At 54.0% G+C, this 22,120-nt stretch overlaps 9 protein-coding genes and 2 non-coding genes across 11 annotated transcripts; 6 read left to right on the plus strand and 5 right to left on the minus strand.

Moving 5' to 3' along the window:
• Positions 1-36: 36 nt before the first annotated feature.
• Positions 37-1,302, plus strand: BO86DRAFT_457079 (uncharacterized protein; the record flags this gene model as incomplete). Its single annotated transcript, XM_025677204.1, has 6 exons — positions 37-370; positions 476-523; positions 637-701; positions 795-856; positions 1,038-1,054; positions 1,194-1,302. The coding sequence occupies exons 1-6, from the start codon at positions 222-224 to the stop codon at positions 1,300-1,302; spliced, it is 450 nt and encodes a 149-aa protein (XP_025526525.1). The 5' UTR covers positions 37-221.
• Positions 1,195-4,126, minus strand: fbx15 (F-box domain protein). Its single transcript, XM_025672332.1, has 2 exons — positions 3,464-4,126; positions 1,195-3,415 (listed from the first exon to the last, which is right to left on the minus strand). The coding sequence occupies exons 1-2, from the start codon at positions 3,629-3,631 to the stop codon at positions 1,481-1,483; spliced, it is 2,103 nt and encodes a 700-aa protein (XP_025526526.1). The 5' UTR covers positions 3,632-4,126; the 3' UTR covers positions 1,195-1,480.
• A 2,575-nt stretch (positions 4,127-6,701) lies between these two features.
• BO86DRAFT_t175 lies at positions 6,702-6,775 on the plus strand. Its single transcript has one exon. It is a non-coding gene; the product is annotated as a tRNA-Ile (tRNA).
• A 704-nt stretch (positions 6,776-7,479) lies between these two features.
• BO86DRAFT_277390 (uncharacterized protein) lies at positions 7,480-8,379 on the minus strand (the record flags this gene model as incomplete). Its single annotated transcript, XM_025667283.1, has 1 exon — positions 7,480-8,379. A coding segment is annotated over one exon (900 nt), but the record flags the coding sequence as incomplete, so codon positions are not given.
• A 1,024-nt stretch (positions 8,380-9,403) lies between these two features.
• On the minus strand, positions 9,404-9,607 carry BO86DRAFT_295884 (uncharacterized protein; the record flags this gene model as incomplete). Its single annotated transcript, XM_025667411.1, has 1 exon — positions 9,404-9,607. A coding segment is annotated over one exon (204 nt), but the record flags the coding sequence as incomplete, so codon positions are not given.
• Positions 9,608-11,579: 1,972 nt separating this feature from the next.
• Positions 11,580-11,994, plus strand: BO86DRAFT_291863 (uncharacterized protein; the record flags this gene model as incomplete). The annotated part of the gene is made up of 2 exons (XM_025667387.1): positions 11,580-11,867; positions 11,950-11,994. Coding segments are annotated over 2 exons (333 nt in total), but the record flags the coding sequence as incomplete, so codon positions are not given.
• A 540-nt stretch (positions 11,995-12,534) lies between these two features.
• Positions 12,535-13,542, minus strand: BO86DRAFT_419933 (oxygenase MpaB family protein; the record flags this gene model as incomplete). The annotated part of the gene is made up of 1 exon (XM_025675164.1): positions 12,535-13,542. One exon carries the CDS (start codon positions 13,540-13,542, stop codon positions 12,535-12,537), a length of 1,008 nt encoding a protein of 335 aa, XP_025526530.1.
• Positions 13,543-14,144: 602 nt separating this feature from the next.
• Positions 14,145-15,667, plus strand: BO86DRAFT_433035 (DUF3712 domain-containing protein; the record flags this gene model as incomplete). Its single annotated transcript, XM_025675817.1, has 4 exons — positions 14,145-14,380; positions 14,452-14,873; positions 14,949-15,073; positions 15,173-15,667. 4 exons carry the CDS (start codon positions 14,145-14,147, stop codon positions 15,566-15,568), a joined length of 1,179 nt encoding a protein of 392 aa, XP_025526531.1. The 3' UTR covers positions 15,569-15,667.
• Positions 15,668-16,015: 348 nt separating this feature from the next.
• Positions 16,016-16,129, plus strand: BO86DRAFT_t176. The gene has a single exon. It is a non-coding gene; the product is annotated as a tRNA-Leu (tRNA).
• Positions 16,130-17,356: 1,227 nt separating this feature from the next.
• BO86DRAFT_364634 (amphiphysin) lies at positions 17,357-19,284 on the minus strand. The gene is made up of 2 exons (XM_025670014.1): positions 18,642-19,284; positions 17,357-18,549 (listed from the first exon to the last, which is right to left on the minus strand). Exons 1-2 carry the CDS (start codon positions 18,823-18,825, stop codon positions 17,474-17,476), a joined length of 1,260 nt encoding a protein of 419 aa, XP_025526532.1. The 5' UTR covers positions 18,826-19,284; the 3' UTR covers positions 17,357-17,473.
• A 640-nt stretch (positions 19,285-19,924) lies between these two features.
• On the plus strand, positions 19,925-22,063 carry BO86DRAFT_390226 (IscS subfamily cysteine desulfurase). Its single transcript, XM_025672333.1, has 2 exons — positions 19,925-21,206; positions 21,450-22,063. Exons 1-2 carry the CDS (start codon positions 20,100-20,102, stop codon positions 21,870-21,872), a joined length of 1,530 nt encoding a protein of 509 aa, XP_025526533.1. The 5' UTR covers positions 19,925-20,099; the 3' UTR covers positions 21,873-22,063.
• Positions 22,064-22,120: the final 57 nt, after the last annotated feature.

The following is a 22,120-nucleotide window of genomic DNA, read 5'->3' on the forward strand; positions in this document are numbered from 1 at the left end:
GGGGAGCTTAGCTGTTTCTGCATTGACATTGACACTATACTCCCTACACCAATTCCAAGGATATCAAATTCATCCCAAGAAAGTAAACACGACCCCAAAGCACCAAGGCGAAGGATACGTAATCCTCTCCACCATCAGCACCACGCTCACGCTCACCTACTAAACAAATAATAACTATGCGAACTCAACACCAATACGAATCCCCCAACTTGAAGTAGACAATGCATCAACCCCAGAAGCCAGGCAAGATTCAGACATCGAACAGAGCCGCTCGGCAACAGGAATCCAGTCACCAAGAAGGGGTGGAGCTATGGATCCCGCAACGGCAACGACAAACGCATAAATCCCTCGAAAAGAGAACATGGTGGTTGTAGGTTGTAGGGTTCCATAGAGCCTCACCCACCATGTAGGTAGGTAGGTAGGTAGGTAGGTAGGTAGGTACTGTAGTCTACTAAACAGAAGACACCAAATCCAGCAAATTCCATAGAGCCTCACGCAACCGCGCTTACACAACATCACCCAGGTAGGTGCCCGGTGATCGCGAGCAGAGGGAGGGAGGATCCGGACAGCGTAAAAGATCAGAGCATCTTGTACAGTACAGTACATACATCGAAGACTTGACTTAGTCTTACGTAGACCCGCCGCGGGATCCATGCCCCAGCATCCACCACACAAGCAGCAACAACAACCACCTAGGTACTGTACGAGTAATCAGAGCCGGCCGTCACCGTGGACCGCGGTGTGCATAAGCAACTTCCACGACACTAACACTAACACTAACACACCCCAAAAAGGCATTTCTCGCGGATACTTGACCCCCTACGGGCGAAATCTGACGGTTCGTCACGCCACTCATGTAAGACATGATGACCTGTTGTCGCCGCGGCCCAAAAGACAATGCGGTTTGTGGGATCGGTGAGGGAGGAGGAGACTAGGTTCACTCCCTCCCCACTGCCCAGTCAGTGGAGGTCAGGATCTCGTAAGCTTACTTACTTCCTTACCCGCAGGGCTGCCAAGGCTGACTGACTGTAAGTCAGGCTTACGGTTTCCGACGGTAAGTTAGTCGACTCCGTCGTCCGCACTCATACTTGCTTATCCGATCGGAGATCCCCTCTACCGAAGGATTAGCTACAACAGGGAATGCCACTCACAACGTGACTTAGCAACTACTCACAGCCTCTAAATATATGCAGCTTGTTATTGGCCAATGATATTATCAGTTTTATCGTCTATAATCCGGCTGCGCTGCCGGCGTTGCAGCCAACCCATCCGTCATGCGTGCACAGCCACACGGCACGTTGAGGCAGTGCTCAACCCCAGGCCGACTGAGCGGCCACTGGCCACTGGCCACTACCACCACCAGACAACAACAAAAATAGTAGCTGAGGCAGTGCCTGTCGGGGTAATTAGCCACTCCCCCCTGGATCCTAGCACGGCGGTTTGCCCAGCAAACCAAACACCATACGGCAGCACCCCGACCCTATCGCAACCAAAACCCCCTTCCCAGCCGCAGATACATCGCCCCCTCCTCCCGCACCGAGGGCACCGGCGACCCCCTTCCCCCTTTACTCATCCCCATCCTCGCCGCCGCGGTCCGCTTGGCTCCAAAACTCGTATGCCTAGTCGACTCCATCTGCGCAACGTCGCCAACGCGAACGCGCTCCCCCTGGCCTGCTGGATGGGTCGGTTCAGCTGCCGCTTGCGCTGGCCGCTTCATCGCTCGCACACTCCCGTCCGTCATGTCCAATCGCTGCAGTCCAGGCAGCCGCAGCAGTGGGTCAAAGTTGATGAACAGAATCGCTTGGTCGCCGTCACCAGAGTCCGGCGCATCCACCGAGTACACCAGCGAGCGTTCGTCGGCGGCGGCGCGCACCTCCGACGAGGCGATGCGCTTCGTGGGCGAAAGCAGCTGCGTCAGCGCCGCCGGGGCGTGGTCGGGGGGCCACATGTGCACCCCCAACGATTCGAAGCGTTCTTCACTGTGGTCGATTGGTGGGCGGCTGGACGAGTCTTGATCGTCCAGCTCCGGTGGGTACAGCAGTCCCGGTTCGACTTCTTCACCTGCAGAGTCAATGGGGGACTTGCGCTTGCGCGAGGTCAGACGGAGGCGGAGTTGGTCGGTGGGGATGCGTCCCGAGGTGGTGGTGCTGCTGATGCTGTGGCTGGGTTGGGGTCCGGCCGTGTCAGTAACAAGGTCTACAAATGTCGAACTTGAGAGATTGTAGGTACGGTATTTGGTGCGAGCCAGGATGAAGTCGCGTCGTTTGGCGAGGTCGGTTCCCGGGGGGTATTCCTGGTGATAGTGGCGGCGGATGCGCTTTTGGGGCGGTTCGTAGCGGGGTTTGTTGGTCGAGTCCAGGGTTCGCGTCAGGGGCTCGTCGGGGAGCACGGCGGGCGGGGGTGGTGCGTTGCGGGTCCGACGGAGTAAGCCGGCGAAGCGCTCCTGCTTACTCTGCTCGATCTCAGCCGGCGATGGCAGCGATTGCATGTAGTACGTGCGAATGTTTTCGCTGCCGCTGTTGATCCATTCGCGGCGGCACTCGAGGATCATCAGCTGCTTCGTGGCCTCGTCGACCCGGAGGGACAGATCCGACCAGGTGTCGTTCACGGGGCCCTCGCGGTGCTGCCGCCGCCACTTGAAGTTGATCGTGCTCTGCTTGGTCTCCTCCGTGGGCGACACGCACAGCCACACGTAGTAGGAGGTCCAGTCGATCTCCTCCGCTTCGTGGCCGATCATCGTCGACACTGCATAGAGGTGGTCATCGTAGACGCCAAAACATACGTTCTGGGAGATATCGTGTCCGGAGAAGTTGTCGAGGATCAGAGGCGCCCGGGTGGTGTTGCGACCCGTCTGCAGATCCGCGCATTCGACCACCCATTGCAGATGCCCGTCGGCGCTCAGCATGCTGTGTGTTCCCCAGTAGATGTACCGAGTGTTGAGCCGGACAAACAGCCGTCGGGTGTCCGGCAACCGAGTGATGAACCGCAATCGGCCTGTCTTGTGGCACTCCAGTTTGGGGCGCATGTCCACGGCTATCAGCCAGGTTTCTTCCGTGTCTTCGCGTTCCACGGTGAATGCCAGATTCCAGTCGTGATACTGCATGAGCCGGATGTGAATCGTCTCTTCGTTCGGGTCACAGGACGGGATGATTCGCGACACGACTCGGTGAAGGTTCAACACCTGCTCAGTGCAACTTGCGCCGTGAACGTCCAGTATGCGGATCTCCTCCCTGTAGATGTAGGTCAGGGCACCCCCACTGTAGAGAAATGAGCTGCCATAGGCGAGGAGCGAAGCCGAGTATGGCTGCGCAGTCGCAAAGGCCTCTCGGATGTCGAACACCCGTCCCAGAGCTTTGCGGTACCCTTTTCTGGCGGCAATGGCTTCCTGGCCTTCGGTGGTATGACGCAGTTCATTCTAGGGCAGTTAGTCATGTTCCTGTCCGTACAGATCAGAGAGAGGTACCTCGATGGCTTTGCGGGCAATGTTCTCGTCCTGAACGAGACGGTATAGGGCCCCGTTGACGCGGCCCAGCTGGACCAGGTCTTGGGACCCCAGTCTGGACGCGATCTGATAGAACACATCGTAGGGAATACAGTCCAGATTCTTGGAGGGTCTATGGGCGGGGTCCATCTCGGACTATCAACCATGTGCGGCGAAGGGAGGGGGAAAGCAAGACGGTGTAGGGAAACTGTAGATCTAGACCGAGACCATCAGGAAAGAGACAATCGAGTGTCGGCAGACACTGGTCCTTGAGAAGAATCTAGCGATGATAATCACAAGAGAAAGGACTGTTGACTACAAGGACGCAAGAAACAAATAAAGGCGGTCAGATGGAGATAAAGTATGGAGTGATGATCAGGTAACCCAGTTAGGAAGGCAGACGTTCGAGGGGGCACCCGATGCCCAATTCAGCCAAACCCCAACGGGTAATATGTTTGCAATGCCCTGCAATGCCGCGCAGGCAATCAACCAAGCCTCAAGCCTTGGAGTATGCAGTGTTCTTCAATGCAAGTGGACTGTGGCGAGCTTCATTCAAGACACGAACGGTCGAATTTCGCTGAGAAGTTCAATCCAGAGCCAATCGCATGTCTCAGCTGAAGATCTGGGCGGTGGCAAGACAGAAGTAAACAACGAGACAAAAAAAAAAAAAATTAACCCAGCTGAGGAATATCCACCCAGGCCATGACAATCCACGATCATGCAAAGGAAACGCATGGGCCGAGTCAAGAGGGAGATCAGCCGTCATGGGGAGAACTTGTACTTTTTGGGTCCTGATGCGGCTCTGTGGCTGGTTTTCCGTCTCATTCCTGGGAGGATGAAAAATGAACCGGGCAGCAGCTCAGATCAGTCAGAGAGGGGGGGCGGAAAGTAAGGTAGGGTAGGTTAGCTAGTGCGTGTAGTAACATTAGGGAGTGGGAATAATAATTGATTACTCCCTCTCTGCTTTCTCTCTCTTACAAGTAGTGCTCGCAAGAGACCCGCCCGAGGGAACAAAAACAGAAGACTAAAAGTCACCGAGGGTCCGAGGGTCCGAGTGACAATTCAGTGATAAACAAGGGCCAGGACCAGGACTCAGGACCAGGACCAGAATGCAGTCGCAGTCGTAGTCGCAGCAAGCAGCAAGTAGCAGCATCAATAACAATAACAAATCAACTACAGTCACAGTCGCAAAGATCCACCAGTACGACCGACTCCAACAAAAATGCGACAACGAAGATCAACCGTCCCACTCGAAGCATACTTACTTGGAAGGGCGGTCAGATCAGGCATGATCTCTGTGTTATGCTGTGTTATGACATCCCTCCCATATCGAGGGAACTCCTCCACGGTAACTATCTTAAGTTGATTGTCAGGGGGACAACCCTAGACAAGGCTGCGTTTCAGTGCCGTCAGCAGTACGACCTCTCGCTCTGCCCTCAACGATCGGCGCTAATAATAATAGCGTCTCTTCCCATTCGCTCTTTGGCCCTCGTGAGACCTGTTGCGGCCCTCGTCCAGGGACTCACACAAGAGGCTCAGCGAACTAGCGACTCGGAGTAGGTAGCTAGCTAGCTAGCTAGCTAGCTTTGTACGCAATACTCTAGTAAACATTAAACCGAAATCTTGGGAGCCTGGCAGCAGCAAGCCAAGCCAGTAACCCCGAGCCACTATCGACGGGATTACGCAAGGGAGGGCAATTGGATCAGGATTCAACAGCCGAAAGGAAACTCTAGACGAGAGGTTCCGGACTGTCGGACGGCCCAGTTGAGCCTCAATCTCCACTCCGTCGGTGGGGAAAGGGTGACTCCTCGCTCATTTCAGTTCGAAGTGTACAGTACCTACTCCGTAGTAGTGGAACCAAGTGGGATGGAAACTGTCAAAGAAGGACCAAGGAAGGAAGCACGCGGCTCAACAGGAATGAGGCTCGTGGTTGTCGGGTTTTGTTGCCTCAGGCAGGAACAATGATCGTGATGATCTATGTCGACGAGGAAGATGATGTTGATGATGATGATGATGACAATGATGAGGCTGAATGGCCATTCATCCCAATTACCCACAGATGAACACGACAATAAGGTTAAGCCGGGTACGTATGATCCCCCTTTCTGACCAAGATGTTAGATGATCAGTAACTTAGTTATCATGAATAATGGCGCACGCATGCTCCGACGGACAGACAGCCTGATCGGATGACGACGGAATTAACCCCCTACCGCAGGTAAGCAGGGTCATCCCGCCCATCGCGCCCACGATGATCCTCGCTTCGGATCTCCAACCAAAGCAAAAGCCCAAAGTGTTTTCCAAGCTCTCGTCCAATGACAGCATCAACCCAGGATCAGATCCCTCAGGGAGTCAGGATACCCAGATGATAGGGGCAGGCATCAACCCCGCTCGTAATAGCGGCGCGACTGGTCTGAAACAGGTACCAGTTCCATGCCTGGAGCTGCAAGGTATATAAGGTGCACCGACGGCTTCTGCATCCTTCAGGGTAAGAAAGAGCGAAGCGTAAGCACTTATCTTGGCCCCTCTCCTCTTTCTTTCTTTTCTGTTCTTCCCACCCCTCTCAACCCCCCAAACCCCAACAAGCTCGTGGCTAGACCTAGAACTCGATTCGATTGCGTCAGTCAGCCTTGCTACTGTCCACTCTTTCTGACACGCGTAGCCCAATAGAATATCCGCCGGAGCACTTAAGCATCGGATTCTTATATCCCTGCAATGCGGGGGTGTGCTCAAAAGCCCACTCCCGGCCCCTCTGTCCGCGGCAGCTGGTCATGCCGCGGTCAGCCTGACCCTCGAAGGTGTAGCTTGCAATCGCGCGCACATTGGTCCATTCGGCCCCAGCACGCGATGGTCGGAAGTCCGGAAGCCAAACATGCGGACTGGACCCTTGCATCGGACCTTTGCTCGTCATCTTTCCAAAGGATCCAGACGGTCTGGGCGAGGTTCTCCAAATGCTGGATTGCATTTACCTTTCCACGTGTGTGGGCCAATCTGGCCAGCGGATGCCCGCGGAGGGAGATTGATTCGCTGTCTCGTAGGTTGGGGTTCAACCATGGACCGCAATGCCGCTGTCCGAGAAGAGCTGGTCTCAAACCCGCGGGAACAATCCTGGCGGACGACAACGGGTGTAGAGCGGTTGATAGCTGGACACAATCAACCACACAGCTAACTGTGAGCATTTGCATTATATTTTTCAAATATTGGCCTCAAATATCAACTGGGTCCCATAGCTCAGTTGGTTAGAGCGTAACGCTAATAACGTTAAAGTCGAGGGTTCGAGCCCCTCTGGGACCATCTCTTTTTACCTCTTTGGTAAGCCTCCTTAGAGGCCATCCTTGCCTTTTTGTGCCTCAATACTGATTGGCCTTGTGCGTGGCCCCAAAACAAAGCTGTTCGGGAAGGTTGCAACTCGGGATGAGAATCCTTCGTCTGCAACTAACTCCGCGGGAAAAAAAGGTGGGTCGCCGGTCGTGTTCTGGGATTGATCAGGTCCTGCTGTACTCAGAGCTCCCTCCGTCTTATCATTTCGTGGTGTGCAATTGAGAGTGCGGACAATTGACACTTTTGGGGAAGTCTAAACTGTCTGAGGGAGGCGCAAGGAGAAACGAGGTTCTGAAATTAGCTAGTTTCTATATGAGCTATGGAGTTCAAGTGCTTGTCAGCAGTTTCCAAGAAGGTAGCAAGACAGGGGAAGAAGTTGAAGTGAACGGCAAGGGATCAGGGAAAGCTATGCGTCACCACAGTGTAGATGGAGAAAGGAGAGGACATGTGAAGGTCGAAGGTAGTTCTATCTTCAACATCAAAGGCGTTTCCAGATAAAGATAGGATGACTAGCACCATTCAGCACCGACACTATATGGCTCAAAATAAGGAAGGCAGGTAAATAAGCTCATGACTGAAACCGAGCACCAAATATGTCGCCGAAGCACTTATGCCCACGAACATCGCCGGGGACACTTTTGGCCATCTGTAGAGTGATATGGTTGATGGTCGTCCTTGGCGAATGTTTTGCGCAGCCAGTCCTTCCAGTCCCAATCACACCAGTCAATGAAATCGTTCTGCTTTGACACAGAGCCGCGATACCAGCGGATGATAGGAGTGATGTAAATTGGGAGGAGGCGGTCCTCATGCGACCAGCGAGATTCGCGAGTGGGGTGATTGATATACGCTCGTCCAAAGTCAATTATAGTGATGTACGGTCGGCAGGTTGGAACGTCAGTTATGGTATCCTCGACCATGATGTTGCGTCTGTAGATATCCTTGTGTCGCAGGCCGACGGCGTAGAATTTGGACTCGGCTCTAACGATCTGCTCCAAGATGTGTTGTCGGGTCTCCACGGCGATTCGGCCGGGACGAAGACGGCTCATCGGTGATCCCGACATGAACTCCACGAGGATCAGACGCACTTGGCGAATGCCCCTATTGGGAACTGGTATGTCAAGCGAATAGGATCCGCAGAACTGGGGGATATAGTCACTCAGACCATGCTTATGCAGGTGTTGGTAAGCTGCTGTCTCCCGGGTATATTCGTCCTCGACACAGCGGAATGGATCAACCATAGCTTTCTGGTGGTTATAGTACAGCGGATCATAGAACTTGGCGACCGCCTGCACGTTGGCGAGATGACCCTTAATGATTTTAACCAGTGCCACCTGCGAAGTCGAGCCATCGCGGACCTGAAGCACATTAAGGGTCCGGAGAGTGAGTTGCCGCGTGCCCATCTCACCAGAAACAGGATTGTTGTCGATACACCGGGTCAGAATGTCCGTGGTCATTCGTCGCTCCTGCTCGACTCCAGACAAACGGATGTTGGGCGTATCCTGGGGCGGGGGCGGAAAGTGCTCGCGGACGGTGAAGTAAGAGCCAATTTTAGCATAGGGGATGTCAGGCTTGGCGATATGGTGGAGGGTATCGTAATCCAGCAAGGAACCCGGAACCATTGTGAATAGGATATAGATTCGATAGTCGATTGCTACTTGCCTGCAAAAAGAATGTACTGCAAAGTCCGGGAGGTGGACAAGGAGAGAGGGTGTGGTCGAAGGGCGGTTCAGTGCACTTATCCACTTGAGACATCAATGGCAGTTTCCTCTGTTCTGCTAGCTACTTCCGTCTTGTGATTGTGGTTGTCTTTCTTCAAAGGTATGTTGCCACGGGGTTCTTCACACAATCACCTCTTGCCTTCGTACTTTCTAGCACAAAGTGAAGGTAAATGCCAGGGTCTACCACCCCTCCAACTTCTGCAGAGTATCAGCGCCGAGGGGACATCTAGGAAGAGTAACAAGTATATCAATATAAGTTATTGGAGTATCCGAGGGGGTGATTCACCCTTCCCTCAGGCTTTCTAACACAACAGCATTCGTAGCAGTAACACATAACACCAAGCAGGTAAGGATCTTGTCGAAACATTAAACACACTTGAAAAGCATTGCATTATCGACATGACTTGTTGGTCACCGACCAAGAGCCGGAATTTACAGCAAGATGTCTAGCATTGGGCCCGTCAGGCTTTCCTACCAGAGAATCCCTGATCGATTCCACACCACTTGTGAGTCAACGCAGATTAGATATCAAAGCAATGTTCAGACACATACTCAACTCACAATCCTCGAGGGCGTGCCAAAAACCATCCCACAACCGTCATCGCCATGAGATACAACAATATATAACTACAAAAACACAATCCCTCCGAGCACACATACCTCGAAATCCAAGCCCAACCACCACCTAAACCCAACCGCCCCAGACCCCCAACCCAAGCAACACCACAACCATCAACCCCACCGACTCCCCCACCCGCCCCTTCAACCCACCCCCACCACCATTAGTCTTCGTCCCCGACGTGACACCGTCCTCGCCCTTCTTCACCTCCAGTTCCCGCACCCCCTCCTCTCCAGCCACCACTGACCCAGACCCCCTGGTCTCCCCGTCTTTGGCAATCTCCGCCTTGACATAGGAGATATACCGCTTCACGTCCGTCGGAAGCGCCCCGTACCAAGCCGGTGTGGCGCCCTTGCTGAAGTCACTGGCCAGCGCGCTGCGGCGCGAGGGGATGAGCAGCTCGGCGAGGGCGCTGGGCGGGATCTGGGTGATGATCGAGTGGGGAGGCGGGGCGATGGTTGCGAGGGAGCGCTTGAGGTTGAGATTCAGATTGAGATTGAGGTTGAGGTTGGGGTCTGCGTTGGGAGTTGGGATGGTTTTGGACGGTGCTCTATCTGAATCAGCGTTTTTGAGCATAGATCATGGCTGCATGGAAGCGGGAGAGGGAAGATACAGTGATATCGACTCGGTTGGGGTGGGCTCGGGGTTGCAGAAGGCGGGTGCTGCGAGAAGCAAAATGGGGCTGAGATGGAACTTCATTGTAGTGCTGTGTATCTTCTCTTTCTTTCTTTTTCTGTGTGTGCGTGTGTGTGGATTTTTGGCTGGGTTGTCTGGAGGTGGTAGGTTTTGTTGACACAGGAGCAGGGTAGGTTGCTATATTTCCGATTCTTATTGCTATTGGTATCGCACCAGGAAGCGTAGCAGACCGAAGGGCATATAATGAGCCAGTCTGTCTTCTCTGAATCAACTGAATCATGAGTAATTCAAACCGTATGAGCATGTTTTGCCTGGCTAGACCCATTTTTGAGCTTGTTGATCAGGTACTGTAAATAGAGTTTCGAGTCGCGTTCATGATGTCCAAGAAGATATGGCGGCCATGTGCTCGAACCAATCCATGAGAACATACAGCATAACTACGAATGGAAACCGCAATTTGATCATCTTGAGCCGGTTGAGTTGTACGATTGATCATGAATAGGAGTTCATGCGGCTTTCCAACTTTACTTGGATGTGGAACAGGTCCGATACTCTTACTTCATCTGTCTTTAGGTAATAACACTGGTATATGGCCATTCCTAGACTATACGTTAATGTATGTATGACATGAGATAAATTGGATTCTAATCTTCCAAACACATCTGCAATTACCAGATCCAAAGCCAGGCTACTAATACAAGAAATACACCCAGAACCAGAACGTGACCAATTCATATGCCCATAAAGGCACTGTGTGTCACGAACCCTATCAAAGCTCAAATTGTATCAATATCGAATTTCACGGCATCAAGAATCAAATAAAGCACTCAACAAACTCGGGTGGGCCAGAAACCGCGCATCGGCTGCCATACCTTAATTTATTTAAACTTCGCCCTGAGCGTTGATCCCACTAGACTCCGATAAGCAATTCCTCATAATCGATTCAACCTGAAACACCCACCAACGTCAACCCGAAGACTCAAAAACGGGCATTTCCCACCTTGCTACCAGTCATGTCTTCCTCCCAGAATATTCCGTACAAGGGTTGCAGTCGAACCAGGAACTACCCCATTGAGCCATTCTCCGAAGGACGAAACACATCCACCGTCAGAATGACCCTGGTTGCCGCAGAGGTGCCATGACTGGTCATCTTGATAAACATCCAAGGAAATGTACTCCGTAGTACCGCACTGTTCGATCATCCCTCAAACCACCATTTTCTTCGATTTTGCCAGAGCTCCCGGAGCGATCGACCGGGTCGATAGCCCCAGGGTGCGGGAGACCGAGCACAGAGGAATTTGTCCCTGAGGGTGCCCACAATACCAAAGTCTGGTTCGCGTGCCCTGCAAGTAGTCAATTCACATGGATATGGATACATTGATCCATCAGCCTCGGAATGCCCAGTGCATTGGAAGCTCAAACATGAAACAGTGGTTTTGAACCCATCACCCTATCTATGAATTAAACTTTGCATCAATCACCCCTCCACCCAGGGACCACCCTCCTCATCAATTCAGATCTATAAACCCTTTTCATGCCCCCTACAGAGAAATCCTCCCCCTTCTGCTCTCTTTCATATACCATTACCCTTCCCTTGTATAAAGCTCTTAAGCTACCGAAAATGCCCAAACGAACCAGCACCTTCTCCTCCTCCTTCTCCTTCTCCTCCTCCTCCAAATCCAATACCAAGTCCAAACCCAGCCGCAGCCGCACCACCATGCCCCTAAAAACCTACCTCCTCGCCCTCCTCTTCACCCCCTTCGCCCTCGCAACCACAATCACAACCACAACCGACCCATCACCGCCCAACCCCATCGCCCCCCGCGCCCCCGCCTCCAGCGGCCTCCTCTCCGAGCTCCCCACCATCTTCCACGGCGCCACCGAGCTCCTCAGCCCGGAGACGGTCGACAAGCTCGAGACGATCGTCAGCGGCGGCGCGGTGCTGCTCGGGGGCGACACGCCGCAGAACCTGCAGCGGCTGCTGTCCGGGGCGAGCATCGACAAGCTGCAGCGCATCATCGACAACGCGGACCGCCTGCTGACGCCGGGGTTCGTGAACGAGACGACGCAGCTGATCGACATGGCGAATCCGGTGAGTTTGCCCCTTCTTCTCTGGAATCAGGTGTTGGGTACCTAGGTAGATGGGAGGGGATCGGGCTGATTGGGCGTTATAGCTGGTTTCGGATGTGGGGAAGATTATGAATGCGTTGATTGGGAGTACGTGATTTGGTTTTGCGGGGAAACGGAGGTAGGGGGGAGGGGCCCTTGGTATAGATAGCTGGTCTAACTATAGTTTTTAATGGATATGGATCTTGTTTTATGGTCTCTATTGAGCATACGCGCGGTTTCGTTCTCGCGGGGGGATTGGGGGTATTACGGAGGGGGTCAGGCGAGGCAAGACACTACTGTATCTGGTCTTGATATGTCTGCTGAGTAGATGGATTGCTCGTCGTCAAGTGAACGGTTCTCACTACTGCTAGATGAAGGCGCCCTCGATATACTGTATGCATTCCAAAGGATGGGTGGGAGATAGTACGCAAAGAGGCCAAAGAAATATCCTTTTAGGTAAAGCTATACCCCAGTTGAAATCCAAGAAAGCATGATAATCCAAAAGACACCCGCACATCTAACGCCGCCCCTATCAGATTTCCGGACCACCGTTCACTCTCCAATAGATTCAAATCATCTAAGCCACAAAACTCCTCCCCCTTCCCCATTCCCCTCCCTGCCTTGCCCTGAAAAGGATACACCCTCTCACCTCACCCCACAACCCCTCCCCCCTCCCTCCCGCCCCTCCGCTCCCCCAAGCAAGCCCGTAAAGGATACCCCCGCACCCACCCCGGCAATGCAGGATACACCGCGCCGCCGAACCCCGCCATCAGCCCCCGATACCACCCCCTCGTCCGCGCCGACGACCTCAGCCCGTACGCGTCCCGCACCAGTGGCGGGAGCAACTCGATCGTCACCCCCCGGAACACCGGCTTCATCACCCCCGCCATCCACCGGGGACACCGGTCTGCCACGAGGGTGCTCTGGTGCAGGACCGCCCGCGCCACCTGGTGCGCATCCGCCGTCACCGCCAACCGCGCCATCTGCCCGTCCCAGTAGGCCCAGAATTCCCGGCGGGTGGCCGGCCACAGCTCCCCCAGCGTGAGGGCCTGCACCACCAGCGTGAACTCCGTGTAGGCGCGCTCGGCGGCGCGGTAGTCGACGGGGCCGTAGGTGCGTTGGTAAAGGTCTGTGGCTGTTGTGTAGAGGGTGGCGGTTAGCCAGAGGAGGGTTTGCGGGCTGGTTGTTTTGGGGGGTGGGTTTTTCAGGGTCGGGGATGAGGTGGTGGAGGTGGTGGTGGGAGGGTGGAGTTGGGTGAGCAGGGTTGCTTTTTCGTGTGACGTCCCGAAGACGAGGATGGCGATTTGCTGGAGGGTGCTGTGGAGGGTTTGGGTGAGGCGGTCGGCGAGGCTGTTGCTGGGTTCGTGTTCGGTGATTGGGAAGACGGATCTGATACCTGGGTAGGCGGCTTGGAGGAGGAGGGCGGCGCCGGCGCCGGCGAAGAGGATCCCCTCGCGGAGGATCTGAGGGAGGATCTCGAGGTTGGAGAGGTTGTGCAGGTGGGTGGTTATGTCGGTGATGTCTGTTATGGTTGTGGGATTATGGAGGTTGGTGGAGGTGGTGCTGATGGCGGTGCCGCTGCCGCTGCTGCTGCTGCTGCTGCTGCTAGCTGTTGAGGGAACAGCGAAGATGTGCTCGAAAATGCTTTTCTCGTTCATGTTGATGGTAGTTGCTGTGCTGGGTCTTCGGGGTGGCGGCGGACTCGGTGGGAGGGGAGTATCCTCAGGGAAGACGCGATACATGATTGATATGGAGGTTGAGGGTTAACTAGCTTGGCGCTTTAGCTGTAGGACAAGTGCGATGTTGGGTATAGCGTGCACTACAGTGTGGAGTGATGAAACTGGTGTTTCATTGAAGAACATTGATCAATCTCAAAAGCCGTTGTTCGAACGATCAATTGCAGTTGCATCTCTGATGAACTCCCCAAAAGTTGCCACCCAGTAGATCCTCGTTTCGTCGCAAAAGTGAGCGTTGCCCTAATCCGTCCAGGACGCCGAATATCGGGGCTGATCGTCTTACCCGCCCACCATCCGCATGGATTCCAAACCTCCTCGTCTCCAATGGGTTCCACAGTATCTCCGGCTGATCGACAGGGTCAGGGTCCATGCAATCACACTGGGTGTAGCACTGGAACCATCCGTGCAACCTCCACATTTGGCTCTTCACAGCAATGATACTTAGTGTAGGAGCTTAGCCATCTGGCTCCTTGCCAGATGAAGGGCTTCTCATTCACCAACATCTTCCACCCACGGCCCTGGCCATGGCCACAAACCCTTCTAGCCTCAACTCCGAGGACGCCAAATATGCCTTGGGCACCCATCGGGGACCTTTGCCCTCGGAGGGTGTTGATAACGAGCACCTTGAAAAGACAAAGAGCATTTCGCTCGAGCCGGGCAAGCGCACGCGGGGACAGAGACTGCGTCGCCATTGGAGGAGATTCTGGTGCTGTTATGTCGTTGGAAGTATCATCTTTCTCGCCATCTTTCTGCCTATTTTGTACGGACAACCCCGAATGTGTCTTTAGAAGGATTTAGAAGAAACGCACCAGCTGACTGCCTGAGCAACAGCTTCCTCGTCATCCTCCCTGCCATCGCGCAGCGAGTGGTTGACGGGTCCACGCTGGTGCTGGTCCACGCCGACGTGCTCCAGCCACGCCCGGACTCGATGATGCTCCGGATCGACTCAGCCCTCAACCTCCCTCTCAAGATCCCCGTGCGCATCGACCCCATCACCATGGACCTCTTCAACCGCGACCGACCCGCGAACAACACCTGGGGCAAGGCCTACCTCCCATCGGCCCGCATCTACGGCAACACCACCCTGGCAACCAACAGCACCTTGACTCCGTTAAACGTGACCGAGTGGACCGAGTACGTCCGCAGCGTGGTTTTCGAGTCCCACGCCCCTCTCTCGGTCAGGGGCTCCACGACCGCGTATATCGGCAAGTTGAAGTCCCACGTCACCATGAACAAGGACATCCACCAAACCAGTATGTCGCCCCTTGTTCATGCTACGGCATGCAATAGAAATAACAAACTAACCACTCATGACCGGGATGATATAGCCCTCAACTCCTTCGAGGGCTTCTCCATCTCCGATCCGCAACTCCTCCTCTCCGCCCGCGACGACGGAACAAACCTCCTCGCCAACGCAACCCTCCCCAACCCATCCGCCATGACATTAGAGATTGTGCGTTCACCCCCTCCAGGCCCCCCTGTCCCCTTACCATCTTAACCTCCCCGCCTTCCCACCCTACTAAGCCATACCCCCCCATGACGGGAGAAACAGGGAACCACAACCCTAAACCTCTACAGCAACACCCTCCTCGTAGGCAACGTCACCCTCGACAACCTCACCCTCACGCCGGGCAACCACTCCACCCCGGTGCGCGGGGTGTTCGACCTGGGTAAGGTGATCGCCAATCTGGGCCGCGTGCTCCGGGACCAGCGCGACGCGATCAAGCGCGGGTACCTGGATCTGACGACCGTCGGCACGGACGTCACCTACGAGGGCGTGCAGGTGCCGTACTACACCGAGGTCATGCGGAACCTCACCATGACGGCGCAGGTGCCGCTCGGGAAGCTGGTGGAGAATACCCTGCGCGGGGTGCTGGTGAGGAACGGGACGAATGTGCTGGCGGGTTTGAATTTGACGACTGTGCCGGCGTATGTGCGGAGTGGATGAGTTGTGGGGGTGGGGGGGGCGGGAGCAGTTGAGGATATGTTGGATTGAGTGCTGGGAGGGAGAAGCTCGGGAGGACGGTGGTGGTGCTATGAGGGGCTTTGTTAGGTGGGTTTCTCTCTCTGGATTTTGGGTGTTGAGTGTGTCGAGAGGTTTGGTTCAGGTTTGGCCGCGGTGACAAGCTTGGTCAGAATATATACTTAGTTCTGTGCTGTTCACTCCGAACCCAAATTCGCAAGCGGGACTTGTGGAAGGGGCTATCTTCATTCAATGCGATTGTCAGTACTATATCTAGCTCTCTTGTCCAGCACATCCTGCGTTTAGAGTAATTGTATGGGCCCCAATTCGCTTAGGGTCACACTCGAAGTCCCTGCTCTATCTAATTGTATCGTCAGTCAGCTGCTATCACTGAATTATGTAACCATCTTTCCAGATCCATTTCAACAAACAGGCAAGATGGCCGAGTTGGTCTAAGGCGTCAGGTTAAGGTTACCTTAGCACACAGCTTCTACAAAGCTTCCTGATCATCGTTTGATGGCGTGGGTTCGAATCCCACTCTTGTCATTACTTTTTGGTCTTTGTTTGTCTGTTCTGCGGTAGACGATGGAGGGCGATAAGGAACGGCTTCTTGGCACGATGGCGGGAGGGAGGGACTTTCACTACCCAATGAACCATGGGTGCAGTACAGTTCGAGTTGTATAGCATGCAGGTGACCCCAGCAGGAGCCGACTATATATGAGCCAGATCCACCACCCCGCCTGGTCAGTGAATATCAGCATGCATCATCCATCCTGCGATGTGCACAGTCCAAGACTTACCAAAGTCCAAACACAGACATGTTACAGTAGCGATTAGACAGCCCATCGACCCGCTAGAAGTGGTGCATTAGACCCCGAATATTAGTTGTAGAGTCAAATGAGAGCACCCGCAAGGACTCCGAAACGGACAGGGACGATATCTACCGAGTATGATCTAGGCTCATGCCCACGTACCCCAGAACTAAGCAACATCCCGAGGTTCCCAGCAGCAGAACGTATTGCGCCATCCTCGAAAAGTTTCAAAGCACTTGGTCAAGTCATACCTACCATGCCACTAATTTCCCCTGGAGTCAACCACTCACGTTGACAAGTAAAACACCCCGAGCGTTTCCCCCACCCCATAAATGCCGCAGGCAAAACACGAGTTCGGCACGACAGGTCATACTCTCGCATCCTCACGAAGAGCTGGATCCTTCCGTCTCGAGATGAGCAATCCCGCACCGAATCGCGAATCTCGATTGGCCGCGGAGAAAAGAGGAGATAACGGGGTTGCGGGCACAGGCACGGGTCGGGGGTTGTTCATGGATACCCCTCCAAGCGTATATCGGATTTATCCCGGCCAGGGGCCCTGGGAGACCATGCTGGGGCTGACAGGCGTCGTTGACTCTTCTCCTTGGACGCCGAAGTCCGACTTATCAAGAGCGGTTGCGGAATGTTGCTCACGGCGGCCGCGCACTAGTCCGCAGGTTCTGCTGACTACACGGCTCTAACTATAACATGATTTTGTCAATACGAGCGAGTATCACGCCCCGGAAGCTGAGAATTGGCTACCTCGTAAAAGTTGATGGCAAGGTTGATCCTCAGATCGTGAGATTCCAAAGTATATACAGCGAACGGTCATTATCATGCAAAATGCTCTATAGCAAAGATAAGCAAGATAAAGGAAACGAAAAAAAAAGAAGAAAAGAAGTGGAAGGCATCAAAGGCAAACAACCGATGATTTCCGACTTCAGCTCAAGGTGATATAGCAATGGTGGCTCCCTCGAACTCCAGATAGTCCAAAGCAAAAAGCACCGGGCAAATGTGATGATTCGCAAAAATATTATATAGTTATGCTAGTTGAGTTGAACGTAGTTTGCTGAGAAAATTGTTAGTGACTGCTTGCTTGAAAGCGGATTTGAGTTTGGCCGGCGCATTGTATCTTACCTGGAAATTGCCCCTCCCTACCGCTGACACGTCCAGTCCACCATTCGTTCTGGTTGTCGGTTCGGTGGATAATCTCGATGACCTCGCCTGCAGAAAAGCTGAGGTCCCCGTGCGCCTGCGCCTCGTAATCGTAGAGAGCGGTGACCGTCTCAACGGGCGCGCTAAACTGGGCGGGCTTGGGCTTCGGGGGCGGCGGGGCGGGCTTGCTCTTGGCCGCAGCCGTGTAACTGCCGCCGGCCGCGCCCGCTGTGTATGGGGGTGGTGGGTTCTCGACCACATCGGGGTCCTTGTTTCGTGATGGGTAGCCACCCTTGTTCTCCTGGGACAGCTTGTCCTTGGGTCCAAACTTGGACCCTGGCCGGCGTCCTCCCGTGGCCTTGAAGTGCACAATCGTGAGCGCCTCCGCCTGCTCCTTGACGTCACCGCGCTTCGCCTCGAATGCCTCCTCGATGTCCAGCTGCAGGTTGAAGTAGCCGATGTTGATACTCTGCATTCGTTCGTGGAGGGTGTAAAAGACGTTCAGCTGCATGTAGTAGAAGGATTGGAAGAGCGGGCGGATGAACTCGGCTTCGAGCGCAAAGAGTTTGGGCAGCTCTTCCTTGAGCAGGTCGTTGTAGTAGTTGTATTCCTGCGTGGCCTGCTCCACGTCGTTTTCGGCCTTGTAGAGAGCCTTCTCATCCTTGAGCGACTTGTCCTTCTTGTCCTGCAGTTTCTTGAGCGAGTTGTTGTGACGATCGTAGTCCAGCTTCTTGTGGTCCCGTTTCACAGCCACCTTGCGAATGACCTTAATCACTTCCAATAATTGCTCCGCAGGACTGATGACGCGGGTCTCAATCATCTCCAGCTCGGGGACGAGGGACTCCTGCAAGTCGCGCACGATTGCCTCGTATTCCTCACACGCCCTGATTCCTTCCGGGTTGCCTTCAATAGTGTAGGAACTGGGGTCTGACGCACGGCCGGAGATAGGTTTGTATAATTCCGTCATCGCCTTGGAAAAGCCGATCTGGTGGTTCAGCATGCCTGCCAAGTTCGGTCAGCAACTGGAGGGTGAGGGGTAGGGGGGGAAGGGAACGGGAGGGGGATGGAGCCGAAAATTGAGAATGCGGTCATACCATTGATGGCGTCGAAATACTTCTTCGACTCATCGTGCAGCTTTTTGGTTTCCTTCTCGAGTTCCTGAAATCTGCGCTCCGCATCCTGGTAGACCGGGTCCTTAGTGTGTTCACCGATGTTGAACCGGGCCTTAAACTGTTGCGGTGCGCGAACAATGCTCTTCTGAAAGCCTTTCAAACTCATCTCTGATTTGCCGCAGGTAGCGCAACCCCGCGGAAGGAGCCGGTTTAGATAGAATGGAGGGGTGGAGGTCGTTCAGTACTGGACTGGAGATGGTAAACAGGGGAATTAAGGGAATTAACACGGTCGGAGAGTCTTCAGGAGAGCAGAGTGGTGGAAAAGGGAAGAAGTGGGGGGAGGAGTTCCTTTTGTTCAGCACCGTCACTAGTTGGACTAAGTAACTTAAGGTAATAATTCGAGAGCCGGTGACGGTTAGACTGCGCTTCTCTCGGGCTGGGCACCGTGGCTGAGCTATGACATAACTGTGGCTGAGGCCTGCGCGTGCGGAAACTGAAGCAAAGAATGGAGGGAGGTTCAAGGAATAGTGGAGTAGTGTGATCAAATCCCTAAACATATTTAATAGCAGATGGACTGCATTTCTCAGTGAGTCGACCTTATATTGAATTCTTGCTCTTCTTCAAGGCAACAATCCATGTAGAGTATGTACGGGTAAGTCGATCGCAGCTGGTTGTGGCAAAGAGATCGAAGCGTAGGGCCGAACGCAAATCCGGGTCTCGGACACTCATTCCTTCCTTCAGCCTATGCCCCTCCCCCCATGGATGTCATTAGGCACCAGAATATCTCTCATCTTCTGCCCGCTTCTGTCTGCGACAGGTGCGTGACCTTGGGTCTGAGCTTGAATTATTATGTATGAGGTATGAGGTACAGTACCCCTTGAAACTGGGGAACCACCAGCACGGAAACCATCTGCTAAATCCGGGGTCGAAGATGCTTTGTTGATTGTTCGTCATTGCCCTTGCCATTATCCATATGACAAAAGAATGTTATGCCTGGAATTGAATGCCTAAGGCTCACAATATGTACGTACTCGTACTCCGTAGTTACTCCATAGTGAACAATCGGACCATCCCCGATCAGCCTCCGAACTGGAGGATATGCACTTCCAACCCCTCCTCTCCACTAGGCTCTAGCCCTACGAATAGTTCTCCGTATCTAATCAGTAGTTAATCACCCTTTCTCCGACCTCGCAATGCCGCTGGGCTGGCTCTCGAAACACCGAGACCGCCGCTCAAACGGGAAATGCCCGGAGTATGAGTCTGACAAATCCGATCGGGGCTAGCGGGCTCGGCAACTAATGATATAACCGGATCCAAACTTTTTCCTCACCCAGCGAACTCACCCCCCCCTTCTGCTGCTGTCATTCTGCATCTGTTTCATCTCACTGTCCATCCAACCTTTCATGGTACAGTCGCAGAGTTAATTGCATTATGTCCAGCATGACCCCTACTGCCTTGAGACAGGCATCCCGAGCCTATGCGCGTCGCTTCCAGCATGGCTCCCTGAACTCCTTCCTGCCCAAACGGGCGCTCGCCACCGCTGGCATTGTGGCCCGGAGATCCTATGTCACCGAGACCAAGGCTGGAAGTGCCCAGGTCACGATCGATACCGCTATCAAGCAGGAGCAGAAGACTTTTGCCAACCAGACCGGCGTCAAGCCCGGACGGGTGGAGCTACCTAGCTCCAGCGTCTCCGGAGATGCCGCGATGAGCCCGACCGCGGGCATCTTGAAGCAGGCTACGATTATGGATCAAGGAACGCGACCTGTCTATCTTGACATGCAAGCGACAACCCCGACCGATCCCCGCGTGCTTGATGCGATGCTGCCCTACCTGACTGGCATCTACGGCAACCCCCACTCGAGAACCCACGCCTACGGGTGGGAATCCGAGAAAGCTGTCGAGCAAGCCCGTGAACACGTCGCCAAGCTTATCGGAGCCGACCCCAAGGAGATCATCTTCACCAGCGGTGCCACTGAGAGTAACAACATGAGCATCAAGGGTGTCGCTCGGTTCTTCGGCCGCTCTGGAAAGAAGAAGCACATCATCACCACCCAGACTGAGCACAAGTGTGTTCTGGACAGCTGTCGCCATCTCCAGGATGAGGGCTTCGACGTTACATACCTGCCCGTGCAGAATAACGGTCTGATTCGCATGGAGGACCTCGAAGCCGCCATCCGCCCGGACACTGCCCTTGTCAGTATCATGGCTGTCAACAATGAGATTGGTGTGATCCAGCCATTGGAGGAGATTGGCAAGCTCTGCCGTTCTAAGAAGATCTTTTTCCACACCGATGCCGCCCAGGCGGTCGGCAAGATTCCCATGGACGTGAACAAGTTCAACATTGACTTGATGTCCATCTCCGGCCACAAGATTTACGGCCCCAAGGGTATTGGAGCGTGCTACGTCCGCCGCAGACCTAGGGTTCGTCTCGAGCCTCTGATCACCGGTGGTGGTCAGGAGAGAGGCTTGCGCAGTGGTACCCTCGCTCCTCATTTGATCGTCGGTTTCGGTGAGGCCAGTCGCATTGCTGCCCAGGATATGGAGGTACGTTCATTATCTCTTTTGCCGTTTTGCGCTGCCTGAATATTTTTCTGTGGCGTGTTGGCCATGATTATATGCTTTAACTGTATCACCATCTGAGTGATTGCGGGGGTAGCTACATGCTTTTGCATGTTCCCGCGGCTCAATGATGTACATAGCAGGGGTGATGAGCCGAGTTGCCTGCCACTGATTGGTGTCGATCTAACCTTGTGTGAGAGGCGTATGCTGACCATCATGACTGTATAGTACGACTCGAAGCACATCACTCGCCTCTCGAAGCGTCTGAGCGACGCACTTCTCGGCATGGAACACACTACTCTCAACGGAGATGCTACTCGTCACTACCCGGGCTGTGTCAACATCTCTTTTGCCTACATTGAGGGCGAGTCCCTTCTGATGGCGTTGAAGGACATTGCCCTGTCGTCTGGTAGTGCTTGCACTTCTGCCTCGTTGGAGCCGAGCTACGTCCTGCGGGCGCTTGGTAGCAGCGACGAGAGCGCGCACAGCAGTATCCGCTTTGGTATTGGCCGGTTCACGACGGACAGCGAGATTGACTACGTGCTCAAGGCCGTGCAGGACCGGGTTACCTTCCTTCGTGAGCTGAGCCCGTTGTGGGAGATGGTGCAGGAGGGCATTGATCTGAGCACTATTGAGTGGAGCCAGCACTAAAACCTTACTTTCTTTTCACTTCTGCGTCTCAGAATGACTGGAATGTGGTCGGGACATGTTCACTGGGTTGTTTGCTTTTTCTTATCCACGATATCAGCGGTGGTACGGCGTTCGGATAGCGTGTAACATTATAGGCCTGGGATGATCTGAGTGAGATTGTATAGAGAATGGATCTTAATGACTGATTGAGATGTGTTGGTTGGTTCGATTTGTAGGTGTAGTTGATGTAAGTGGAGTTTACCATGGTA

Source organism: Aspergillus japonicus (genome assembly GCF_003184785.1).
Source record: "Aspergillus japonicus CBS 114.51 unplaced genomic scaffold BO86scaffold_33, whole genome shotgun sequence".
Lineage (NCBI taxonomy): Eukaryota > Fungi > Ascomycota > Eurotiomycetes > Eurotiales > Aspergillaceae > Aspergillus > Aspergillus japonicus.